The sequence below is a fragment of the Pristis pectinata genome, chromosome 5 (genome assembly GCF_009764475.1).
Source record: "Pristis pectinata isolate sPriPec2 chromosome 5, sPriPec2.1.pri, whole genome shotgun sequence".
Classification (NCBI taxonomy): Eukaryota; Metazoa; Chordata; class Chondrichthyes; order Rhinopristiformes; family Pristidae; genus Pristis; species Pristis pectinata.
In genome coordinates this window covers 28,054,529-28,067,951 of record NC_067409.1, presented here as the reverse complement: position 1 = coordinate 28,067,951, position 13,423 = coordinate 28,054,529, and the positions used below count along the sequence as shown (strand labels likewise).

Below are 13,423 nucleotides of genomic sequence, written 5' to 3'. Positions count from 1 at the left end.
CATAAATATAAATTTTTAAGATTTGATTTTGTAATTTGGTTTGTATATCCACTGAATATTGAAATTATTTTGTTTTTAAACTTTTGAGAACAAATTGCTTTAAATGTTAACACTAGCTGACAATAGGCATTATTTAAATGTTGATAATTGAATAAATTCTCCCTCTTTTCCCCCACCACACGTACCCACCAACATTTCCACTCTTGTTAGCTTCAAACTATTCCTGATTATACTGTGTTCATCCTTTTGTGCCAGACTATAGATGTGGCTACTGCAAATTGATCAAGATCTTAATGAATATCAGCTCATAAGGTGTTATCGTGTTCAATGTAATATAATTGGAATAATCATTATATTTGTATCAGATTGTAATATGTAGTTCATAACTTGCATCTCAAACAATTGCTAGAAGTGCTTTGTGTGCAATCAAGTGCTATGACAGAGACATAGTGTAGTAATGTAAGCACGTGGAAGACCCGCAAACAGTAATGAGAACATAATCATTAGTTAATTTGTTTTGAGAGAGAAGTTTTGATTAGGATGCTATGTAGTTCTTTAGATTGTCCCTTGGTGCCTTTCATCAGCTTGCAGATTTACCTGAAACCACAATCAGCATGCAGTGTTCTCTCAACATTGCACAACCTGTCAACCTGGATTATGTGCTCAAGTCCCATACTCTCAAACTCTAACTGTGAGTTGTATGCTACCAACTGAGCCAAGCTGCCATAGCTGCTGTCCATGGCATTTGTTTTGCAGTTGGAGCTATTCTGTTCACTTTCTGAATGACAGTGCCAGGTATGACCAGAACCTCTCCTCGTGAAGCACAAAAATCTCACTGGCTGTGGAAAAGACAATCTGTGTAATTAAATGGATTATGTGCAGTATTAGATAATAGTTATGTTTATTCTTCTGTCATTGTATCAAATATTATGCAAACTGAAGTTACTATTAAATCAGGTGGTTTTAAATGGGAAGCTGATAATTTTAGCTGCTTTGGGATTGTACCATTGCTTATTGTGGTAGAAATAAGCATTGATTTGCTGTGCAGTGAATGCATTCAGATCACTTGCCTTACTTTTTTGTGTTTTGTCTTTTGATTTAACTCTTTTTGTCTTAATATAGCCTTATGAACCAGCTGATGACTGGTCAGAGCACATCAGCTCTTCAGGCAAAAAATACTACTACAACTGCAGGACAGAAGTTTCTCAGTGGGAGAAACCGAAGGAATGGATTGAAAGGTGCAAGTTTAGTTTTTCAGAAATTTATGTAGACTATGCAATTGTCTTTAATGGATTACAATATTTACAGGTTTTTTTTGTGTGCAGAGAGCAGCGACAAAAAGAAGCAAGTAAAGTTGGGGTTGTTAACAGCTTCCCAAGAGATCGAGATTACAGAAGGGAAACCTTGCAAGCAACTACTGGCAGTGGGTTTACAAGTGGAAGTAAGTAATAGGGCATTTAATAAGATACAAACAATATGCTGCCAAATTTCTTTTCACAGGATTCATTTAGCATGCAAACTTTGCAGAATCTGTTGAATTTGCATGCATTTTATTGTAACTGAATTGGCGAATCATGTGTATGAAGATGATTTGTTGTGATTTGGTAGGGAAAAAATAGAAAAATTGATTTTTTTTTAAATGGTGAGAGACTAGGGGGCTTTGGTTCTTGGAAATATTGCAGAAAGTTAATATGCAGCTACAGCAAACAATTAGGAAAGCAAATTGTTTGTATGACTTTAAAGATTGGATTCAGAGAATGATTAATTCTAATACAATTAGGGACAGCTTTAGTCTGCTTACTTGAGGAAGGTTATGCTTGTTTTAGCTGGGGGTGCAACAGAGGTTCACCAGACTGATTGCTGGGATGGGAGGTTGTCTTTTGAGGTGAGATCAAGTGGACTTGGATTATTTTTCCAAGCACGTAGAAGAATGAGAGGTGATCTTATTGAAATGAGCAACTCCTTGAAGGGCCGATGCTGGGAAGCTGTCCCTTGACCTCGGGGTTATAGTCTCACATCAAGGGCTTAATGCTTTAGAACTGAGTGGAGAAATTTAATCACTCCAAGTGGTTTTCATTCTTTCGTATTTTCTGTTAGAAAGTGACTGCTGCTTCGTCATCAAGTATGTTTAAGTCAGTGTTCTGAGCTGAAATGTTTTTTTGCTTATAATGGGAATTGAGTGGCATTGGGATAGTATGAAAAGATGAAATTGTGGAAGGAACTCTGTCATGATTTTATTGCATGTTGGAACATGGTAAATACCCTGATCCTCAAAGTAATGCAGCCATATGTGAACAAACTGACTCATTGATGTTGGGTTTCTAATTTACGGTGATCTTAATGGTTTTCTAAATGGCTTGAGGTCATACAAAGGTTGAAATGAAATTATTTTCCAAATGTTGCTTTGAGAAAAGTAAACGTAACTTTGTGATTTGTGGGAAAATAGGAATCTACGTGAGTTTTTTTTCCTTCTGGCTACTGATTTCATTTTAAATACCTCTTCCCTATACCAAATCATTTGTGGTTTGGGGGTGAAAGTAACCTGCAAGAGTTGCCAACTTGCCACAGAGCAGCTCCTCGGGAACTGATGACCCTGAATCTTCATCTGTTGAACAACTAAAAGGATTCTGCATTTTTTTGCAATGTCAATATGAATAATTTGGGTTTTTAATAAATATGCAGGACAGACTGATATGATTTCCTGGTGCCCAGTTCATATTTGTAGATTGAGCTTTGTTCAGAATTGGGTTTCTCTTGCATCGACTCTCACATCTGTGCAACCCAGGACATTTGCTGAACACTTAAGGTTTAATTCCGATGCGTGCACTAACCAGTGCAAATGCTTTGGAAAATTGCTGAGATTCACAATTGTTATTTATATCATCCTGATTTAAATGACATTGTTTTGAAGTTAAAATGTTTGCAAAATTTGCTGCTGTAGAATACTTAAGTGGAACTAAATGGATGATGTCGCGGATGTGACACCAAAAGATCCAAGGTCTAATGTATCCTGAGTAGATGTTTTGATTCCAACAACTCTTGCATTTTAAAACATTGATTATGAACAATTAAGGGGACTGTTAATAAATTAGCCAATAGTGCTCTAATAATCATTCTAATTTCAACATTTCCCCCTTTTATTTTTTTTTGCCACATTTCCTTTGTGAATCATGAAAAGTGGAAGACAAGCATTCCAGCGGTGCCGGTAGTATGCTCTCCCAGAATATTTTGTCCCAGACAAACAGACACAATGACAGAGACTACAGACTGCCCAGAACAGAGACTCCTGGTGGAGCTGCCCCAGTGCAGCACCCCGTCAAACCAGTGGTTCTCCCAACAACCAACCCAAGCACTGTTCCTTCTAGTCCTTTTAGTCTACAGCCTGAGCATCAGCCAAAGAAATCCTTTGATGCTAATGGAGCAGCTACTGTACCGAAAGTGCCTACACCCACACCTTCCATCCCTAATCAGAAGACGGAAAAGAAAGGTACGTATGATGGGGTATATTTTGACTTGTATGCACGTTTATAGTTCACTAGTGACACTAAAGCTCATTATTAAACAGTGCTGATAAACCAGAATTGATATAGTACTAAAAATAATCTCATTTCTAAAGTGTCTAGACTAATGAAATAGATATCAGTGCTGGGCTTTGGTTATTGTTACATATAAAGTACTAACTTAATATCTGTTCATCTGCTTGCAAAATTGTTTTGCAAAACTTTTAGGATAGATGAACAAACATAATATGTTTTTTTTAAATGCCATGCTGTGCGGAAATAATAGGATAAATATTGTGAGATTGTTCATTTTTTTAAAATTTACAACTTCAGTCCATATTTGAATAATGCAGTGCTCCTTTCAATTGACATAAGAATCTTTTTTTTTATCAAGTTGCTTGCTTAAGTTTCCTTTTAAGGATGTCAATTGGATAGAGTAAAATCAATTAAAACTTTGGAATATATGGAAATTAATGTGTATTGTGCATGAGCAGTTTTAATATTTGGGATACTCACAGTTGCATCCTATCCTACATTAATGTGGATGCTAGCGAATTGGGAAGATTTAGGAAGAAATTTTGCTAGTGCAGCTGTGATTTTGTTTATAATTTCAAGTGAAATTGTTGGGCTGCTATGGTTTGTCTTTTTTTGATTTGGATTAGAATGAGTTTAATCAGGAGGGAATTTAGAAATTAGATACAGTGCATTACAATCTTCGGCCTCTTCCATATAGGAGAACTTCATGTGGAGTTGAGGTATAGGATCAGCCAATAATTTATTCAATGATAACAGGTTTGAGAGGCTAAATGGTCCATTCCTGCCATATTCATGGATTCTTGTATCAGTCCTGGTGCTTCATCTTTTAAATTTGCATCCCTCCTGAAAACTATGTCTGAGGCAATATAAAAGAAGTTTTTTCTGTAAATTGTTGACTTGCAAACAAAAAAAGGTAGCACAAAATATTTGTAGGCCTCAGTTGTCTCTTTTTATTTTGTATTCTTTTGAATCTAATTTCTGTGTTATCAAATAGCAAAATTATCGAGGTGCATTTTAGGTTGCCATTCCAAAGTCGTGTGCAATCACTTCTGCTGTACAGAAATATTCTGACTATGTGGCAAAGACAATTGAAGAATTGTTTTTGTTCCTGCTTGACAATATGAAGCTGTTCTTTAATAACCAACCTAAAAGGTAACTGGAATCTGGGGAAGGTGGGTTTTGTAATGCTTTCCTGGATGAGGTTAGTTAATTGAGGAAGGAAGATCGGTCCCACTGAAACGTTGTCCTGGTTCCAATTGTCAGTTGTCTCACACTATCCAGGTGGAAAATACTGTTATCAATTAAGATGGAGTATTTTTTAAATATCATCATAAATGATTTTTTTATAGTAAGCTGTTTTTAAGAAAATAATATTTTTAAGGACACGGCTGAAACCTGTTCAGTGTTTAATGTTCGTGTTGCACAAGGCTTACAATTGCAGTTTAATCATAAAAATGATTCCGGTATTGTCTGATTTCTGTGCGGGGAATGTAGTAAACAAAACAGCTTAAATTTAGCAAACATTTTTTAAGATCTTATAAATATTCCATTGACATTAGCAGAAGTATCTATAATTAATCATAACCTTGTGGTTCAGAGGCTGTCGTGTAACCACCGCGACCATTATTTTTGCTGAGAATGAGAAAGAAAAAGTTTGTTGGCATGTTTATCTGTTTAATTGACACAAGTTTGCTCTGCTTTTTCTTGTACAGTGTTCTTGAATGGCCTTGGTATGTGCGTGGAATTTGTAGTAGGTTTCAAATCATTGGGTAAATCTTTTAAAAGTGTGCATGAAATTTATTTTTCCGGTAACTTCCGAGTTGCAACATGCTTTTTTTCTAGTGGTGGTTTTGTAAAGGACTGCTGGTGAGGTCCATTTCTCAGACTGGGGAGTTCCCAACTTCGAGGAACTTAAGCCATTTGTCCCTTCATGCCTGCTCTACCATTCAGTAAGGCTATGGCTGATGTTTTACTTCAGTTGCACTTTCTGGCACTGTTCTTTGGCTTTCTTAATATCTAAAAATCCATCCATTTTTACCATAAATATATTTCATTACTGAGCTAGGTAGTGAATTCTCAACATTCACTATTCTTTATGAGAAATTTCTGTCCATCTGTCCTGAATAGCTGGCCCTGAGATTTTGAGAATCCCTGGTTCCAGACAGCCCAATTAGAGGAAACATGAAATTCATATCTTCCCTGCCAAACCTCTTAAGAATTTGCTGTTTCGCTGAGATTGCCTGTCTTTGGCTGCATGTCTCTCCTCCCAAACACCATGCCAAATGATCTGGTGAACCTTTGCTGCACACTGCTATTTGTCTGCTCATTGAAACGCAGAAATTGGGAGCAGTGCATGTGACTCACTTGGTAGGTAGACTCATCATGTTGATCTGAGAACTGGATGCATTTTGTATCTGATCCCTAAACTTTTGCTGTCAAATGTAGAATGACATCATTCATGTGATTTGGGGTTATGGCCTGGATGGAAAAGCAAAATGCTAGTAAGAGGTTTTATTTAAGATTAATGCTTTTAATTTATATGCTAAATGTATTAGGTTTTGGTTCTCTAAATCTATTTCAACTGTTTTTAATGCCTTCTGTTCTGTATTAATTGGGAATAGTTGAAAAGAACTTTGGGAATGATCAAAAAGCTGTTGGGGCAGCCTGGGGACTGGGTCTCGGGATCTACCATTAGAGACTAGTCACTGCTCACAGTATGTCAGCTAGTTACGGTGGAGGAGCATCCATAGGTTCTGCCACAGCTGGTGAAATGAAGGGAAAGTGCAGATGCAGCAGGCAAATGGTATATTATAGGCCTTTATTACGAGATGATTTGAATCTGGGTGTAAAGAAGTCATACTGCACTTATATAGGGGAGATTGCATCTCCAATATCATGTATAGTTTTGCTCCTCTTACCGAAAAAGAACAGATGCATTTGCCAAAGAGAGTGAAACAAAAATTTATGAGACTGTTTTCTGGCTTGGTGGGTTTGCCATATGAGGAGAGTTTCAGTAGAGTTTCGAAGTTTGAGCAGTGATCTCATTGAAGGATATAAAATGCTTACAGTACTCAACAGGGTGGATGCAGGGAAGATGTTTTCCATTTACGACTGAGGCTCATTCAAAACTGAGATCGGTAGAAATTAAGGTTAGAATTCAGGACCAGCATGTTCCTGTGAGGATGAAAGATAAGGATGGCAAGGTTTGGGAATCTTGGATGACGAGATATCATGGGTTCAGTCAAAAAGGAAAAGGAAGCATATTTATGATTTAGGAAGTTGAAATCAGGCAAAGCTCTTGAGGAATATAAAGAAAACAGGAAAGAACTGAAACAAGGAATTATTAGGGGCTAAAAGGGGCCACGAAATATTCCAGGCAAGTAGGATTAATGAGAATTCCAAGACATTTTATCTGTATATTAGAAGTAAGAGGGTAGCTAAAGGAAGTTGGGTCTACTCAAGAACAATGGAGGGAATTTGTGTGTGGAGCCAGAGGAAGTGGGTACTTCGCATCAGTATTCGCCAAAGAGAAGAGTGAGGATGAAATTAGGAGGGGTGTGTTGATATTCTAGGGTATGTTGATATTAAGAAGGCGAGGGTGTTGTGTGTACTGAGAAACATTTAAGGTGGATAAGTAACCAGGGTGTGATGGAATCTATCCCAGATTACTGAGTGAGGCAATGGAGGAGATTGCTGGAGTCTTGGCAGAGATCTTGTATCCTCTTTAGCCACAGGTGAGGTCCCAGAAGACTGAAGAATAGCCAATGTTGTTCCCTTTTTTTAAAAGAAGGGCAACAGGGACAAACCAGGAAATTATAGGCCAGTGAACGTTGCATGAGTGGCAGGGAAGTTATTGGAGAAGGTTCTTAGGGGCAGGATTTACTCATATTTGGAAAAGCATAGACTTGTTTGTCTTGTCTGACAAATCTGATTTAATTTTTTGAGAAAGTGAAAAAGATGATTAATGAGGGTCGGGCAGTTGATGTTGTCTACATGAAAAGAAGAAAAAAAGCTTACAAAAGGTTCAGAGAGGTAGGTAATTTTAGAGATCTGGAAGATAATAAGGCTAATAGGAAGGAGCTTAAGAAGGAAATTAGGAGAGCCAGAAGGGGCCATGAGAAGGCCTTGGTGGGCAGGATTAAGGAAAACCCCAAGGCATTCTACAGGTATGTGAAGAGCAAGAGGATGAGACATGAAAGAATAGGACCCATCAAGTGTAACAGTGGGAAAGTGTATGTGAATCCGGAGGAAATGGCAGAGGTACTTAATGAATACTTTACATCAGTATTCACTATGGAAAAGGATCTTGGTGATTGTAGTGAGGACTTGCAGCAGACTGAAAAGCTTGAGCATGTAGTTATTAAGAAAGAGGATGTGCTGGAGCTTTTGGAAAGCATCAAATTGGATAAGTCGCCGGGACTGGATGAGATGTACCCCAGACTACTGTGGGAGGCGAGGGAGGAGATTGCTGAGCCTCTGGCGATGATCTTTGCATCATCAATGGGGACGGGAGAGGTTCCGGAGGATTGGTGGGTTGTGGATGTTTTTCCTTTATTCAAGAAAGGGAGTAGAGATAACCCAAGAAATTATAGGCCAGTGAGTCTTACTTCAGTGGTTGGTAAGTTGATGGAGAAGATCCTGAGAGGCAGGATTTATGAACATTTGGAGAGATATAATATGATTAGAAATAGTCAGCATGGCTTTGTCAAGAGCAGGTCCTGCCTTACGAGCCTGATTGAATTTTTTGAGGATGTGACTAAACGCATGGATGAAGGGAGAGCAGTAGATGTAGTGTATATGGATTTCAGCAAGGCATTTGATAAGATACCGTATGCAAGGCTTATTGAGAGAGTAAGGAGGCATGGGATCCAAGGGGACATTGCTTTGTGGATCCAGAACTGGCTGGCCCACAGAAGGAAAAGGGTAGTTGTTGACGGGTCGTATTCTGCATGGAGGTCGGTGACCAGTGGTGTGCCTCAGGGATCTGTTCTGAGACCCTTACTATATGATTTTTATAAATGACCTGGATGAGGAAGTGGAGGGATGGGTTAGTAAGTTTGCTGATGACACAAAGGTTGGAGGTGTTGTGGATAGTGTGGAGGGCTGTCAGAGGTTATAACGGGACATAGGATGCAAAAATGGGCTGAGAAGTGGCAGTTGGAGTTCAACCCGGATAAGTATGAAGTGGTTCATTTTGGTAGGTCAAATATGATGGCAGAATATAGTATTAATGGTAAAACTCTTGGCAATGTGGATGATCAGCAGGATCTTGGGGTCCCAATCCATAGGATGCTCAAAGCAGCTGCCCAGGTTGACTCTGTGGTGAAGAAGGCATACGGTGTATTGTCTTTCATCAATCGTGGAATTGAATTTAGGAGCCGAGAGGTAATGTTGCAGCTATATAGGACCCTGGTCAGAACCCACTTGGAGTACTGTGCTCAGTTCTGGTCACCTCACTGCAGGAAGGATGTGGAACCCATAGAAAGGATGCAGAAGAGATTTACAAGGATGTTGCCAGGATTGGGGAACATGCCTTATGAAAACAGGTTAAGTGAACTCAGCCTTTTCTCCTTGGAGTAACAGAGGATGAGAGGTGACCTGATAAGAGGTGTATAAGATGATAAGAGGTGTTGATCATGTGGATAGTCAGAGGCTTTTTCCTAGGGCTGAAATGGTTGCCACAAGAGGACATAGGTTTAAGGTGCTGGGGAGTAGGTACAGAGGAGATGTCAGGGGTAAGTTTTTTACTCAGAGAGTGGTGAGTGTGTGGAATGGGCTGCTGGCAATAGTGGTGGAAGCGGATATGATAGGGCCTTTTAAGAAACTTTTGGATAGGTACATGGAGCTTAGAAAAATAGAGAGCTATGGGTAAGCCTAGTAATTTTTAAGGTAGGGACATGCTCGGCACAACTTTGTGGGCCAAAGCGCCTGTATTGTGCTGTAGGTTCTCTATGTTTCTAAGTAACTTTGATGAAGCTTTCGAGAAAGTCCCTCCTAGTAGGTTGACCAGAAGATTAAGTCAATGGGGATCCTTGGTGAGATGAAAAGTTAGATACAAAATTGGCCTGGTCGTAGAAGACAGAGGTTAATGGTAGAAGGACATTTTTCTGACTTGAAGTCTGGGACCAGTGGAGTTCTACAAGGATCAGTGCTAGAACCTCTGTTGTTTGTGATGTCTATAAACAATCTAGATGAAAATGTCATTGGTGTGAGTAAGTTAGCAGATGACAAAAATTGGTGGAGTTGTGGAGAGTGAGGAAGATTATCAAATGATACAACAGGATATAAACCAGTTGGAAATTTGGGCAGAGAAATGGCAGTTGGAGGTTAATCTGGGCAAGTGTGAGATGTGGATTTTGGCAGTTCAAATAAGAGCAAGTATGCAGCAAATGGCAGGACCTTTGGGAGCATTGATATACTTGATGAACTTTTGAAATACAGTGAAGGTCATATTATTAAATATACACAGAGGTAAATGCATTTCTTAATCCTAAAGTGATCAATGGATATGGGAAGAAAAGCATTGAAGTGGAAGGCCTTCCATAATCACGTTGAATGGTAAAGCAAGACGGAAGGGCTGAATGACCTTTTCCTGTTCTTATTTTGTATGTTTCTATTAATTGAATTCAAGGGAAAAAAAAGTGTTTTCTTTCCCTGTATATGTTTTCCAAAGAATATTTTCAGATATGTTAGTGCAGGTTTTAATATTTTCAAGTTCTATGAGTGATTCCCTTACTGTGCATGCACCAGTTCTGACATGAAATGTTTTTAACCATCTTTCAAGATGTAAAAGATACAAGTCTGTAGAGAAATATTGATTTTTTTTTGAATATTATAATTTCTCCACCGTAACAAATATCTTCAAAGCCCACCTCTTGGACTGAATTTTTTGCTACTCTTCTTTATTGCTCCCTTTTAGGCTTGGCACCCATTTAATTCTACCCAGGATTTCTGAAATGAAATAATTGCAACAGTTCAAGCTGTCTCACACCTTGCATTTACCTCCTCGCTTGTGCTATCCTATTTTGTTTTTTTTCGGCTAATAGGACAAATCAAAATTCAGGTCTCCATGCTGCTGACGTAGTGTGAGCAGTGACTAGTCTCCAATGGTAGATCCTGAGACCCTGTCCCCAGGCTGCCCCAACAGCTTTTTGATCATTCCCAAAGTTCTTTTCAATTATTCCCAATTAGCTTTTGAAACTATCTTTTTGCCTACACAGGGTGAGATTTTTATAAGTAGCAGTTATGGCTCTTGTTTGTCTAAGTTGGTCTTGTAGCAAACACTATTCATATTTTCTTCACACAAGATCAATAAGCAATGTGTTTATGTCATGGAAATGAAAACAAAAGGATTAATCTGAATATCTCATTTTTCTGTGTGTTTTTTTTGTTTGTTACTCCCTTTGTTCTATCTTCTATATGAGGCATTCAGACAGACATGTAAATGGGCAGGGAATGGAAGGACATAGAACAAGTGCTGGCAGATGGGATTAGTTTAGTTTGGCATCATGGTCTGCACAGACGTCGAGGGCCAAAGAGCCTGTTCCTGCACTGTTTTATGTTTAGCTCCAACACCAGGCTGGGGTAGCTTATGGATAAATTCATGGGTTACCAACCAGAGTCCTGTTCCATTGATTCAGGGACATGAGTTCAAATCCCATTATGGTCACTGGGGAATTTAAACTAAAATAATTAAATATGTCTGGATTTTTGGGGCGGCACAGTGGTGCAGTTACTCGAGCTGCTGCCCCACAGTTCCAGAGACTTGGGTTCAATCCTGACCTTGGGTGCTATCTGTCTGGAATTTGCATGTTCTCTCTGTGACTGTGGGCTTCGCCTAGGGCTCTGGTTTCCTCCCACATCCCAAAGACTTGGGTTAGTTGGTTAATTGGCCACTGTAAATTGTCCCTTGTGTATAGATGAGTGGTAGAATCTGGGGAGAGTTGGCAAAAACATGGGGAGAATAAAAAATGGGATTAATGTAGGATTAGTGAAAATGGGTGGTGGTTGGTCGGGCCTGGTTCCGTGCTGCATCTCTGTCAATGACACTTGCAAAAGTTTGTGGTTGGGATGGAAAAAAAAGTCACTTTTGAGCTAGGTTGAAAATGAGAGCAGTACTGCAGGAGTTGTTTGCTATTGCAGGAACATTGCTTGTCTCAGCAGAGTGAAAAATGGTGATTTTTGAGGCATCTTGGTGGATTTCTGGAAGTAATTATTTAAATCAGAATTTTTTTATAAATCATAAGCCTTGGACACTTCAGCTGGATATTTCATTGTATGTCATCAGGCTTTTCAGAAATAACATTCGGAGACTTCAGTGAGGTTTTAAACAAGAATGTTTGATCTTCAAATTGTGTACCTTGCACTTCTTAGAATTATCATTCAAGGCTAAAATTGATGTTGGTTTAAGTTACCGCAGAAAGCTATTGCCAAACCCAGTGATAATTTGTGTCTGAAACAACTGCCAGTTGCTGAGGACTGAAGTATTACACCTGAGTTTGAAAGAGAAAGTTTCACATGATTTTAAATACAAGGATAGAAGCTAAGGAGATGATATACTTCATTGATTTTTACCTCTTCTACATTTGTGCAATATCTAACACAGTTATGAACTGAATTCATAGGTTACCTTAATCCATGCTGTATTAAACGTTATCAGGTCATAGCTAATCTTTAGGGTTTGAAGTATTTGGTTATGTTGAGTTCAGTTTGAGGATTCTTTCATATTTGGTTACTTTAGCCAAAATGTGCTTAACTTTTGCCGGTGGTTCAGCAGAAAATTGCTGGTATTTTTCACTGGTCATTGCACTCATGACTTTGGTACCTGCACATTGGAACACAGAAGCCAGGAATTCACTGGAGTCAACATGGCTGCATTTAACCTCCCTCCCTGCTGTTGGACTTTTGTCGCTGAGTTGAGGGGCCAGAGTAGTCTGCTTTATGCTCAACATGTAATGTGATCCTCAATCTGGAATGAAAAAGTAAATAGTTTTTTATTTATAAATATGTTGACTTAAATGTGTCAGTTACTCAGTTTACAAAGACTGTTTTAATTCTTTTGTACTGATGTCAGTGGTCTCTGATAATCAAAGATATTTAAAATTAGTTTGACCTTTGACAGAATGAGGTGTCAATAGGCCTTTAATGCACTCTTGGAGTGAGGCATTAGGTTCCCTGTCGAAGGTTTACTTGCTGCTTATGGACTGACCAGCTTTGTGGAGCAGCTGCAGCAGCAAAAGTTGAAATTTGTTTGAACTTGCTCGGCTGATAAAGGTTAGTGCAGCATTGTGGAAGGTAGGATAAGGTGTCAAGCGTGAGGCAAGGGCCAAATGGAGAATGATCTTGCTGGCTATTTGGAAAAAGTGGGTATTTTTTATTATTAAATACATTTTACCCACTAATGACCAAATAGCTGTACACCCGAATAATCCATTAAGGACATTTGTTGTCCTGGTCATGCCATTGATTTGTATGCTCTATTACATTATAGTGTCATGGAATCGTAGAGAGATATAGCACGGAAACAGGACCAAGTCCGCACCGACCCCCCCCCCCCAATCCGCCCATTTACTCTAGGTTAATCCCATTGTTTATTCTTCCCACATTCAACTCCCCTGAGATTCTAACACTTGCCTACGTTAATCCCACTTCTTAATTTTCCCTCTAACCCCCCACCCCCCCCCCCATCCATTCCCATCAACTCCCCCCAAGTTCTATTACTCAAATACAAGGGGAAATTTGCAGTGGTCATTGAACCTACCAACCCACATTGTCTTTGGCATGTGGGAGGAAACAGAGCACCTGAAAGAAACTGACATAGTCGCAGGGACTATACACAGACAACACCCACGTCAGGATCTCTGGCCCCTAGCCAGGATCTCTGGCGC

At 39.1% G+C, this 13,423-nt stretch overlaps 1 protein-coding gene across 2 annotated transcripts in view; it reads left to right on the top strand.

The window, feature by feature from the left end:
• waca (WW domain containing adaptor with coiled-coil a) overlaps positions 1-13,423 on the top strand; it is a 90,934-nt gene that overhangs the window by 6,305 nt on the left and 71,206 nt on the right. Inside the window, exons 5-7 of one of the 2 annotated variants that reach the window (XM_052016337.1) lie at positions 1,123-1,238; positions 1,326-1,441; positions 3,179-3,487. In XM_052016337.1, coding sequence (XP_051872297.1) covers positions 1,123-1,238; positions 1,326-1,441; positions 3,179-3,487 — 541 coding nt within the window. The remainder of the gene's footprint in view (positions 1-1,122; positions 1,239-1,325; positions 1,442-3,178; positions 3,488-13,423) is intronic. The other variant, XM_052016338.1, reaches the window with a different exon arrangement.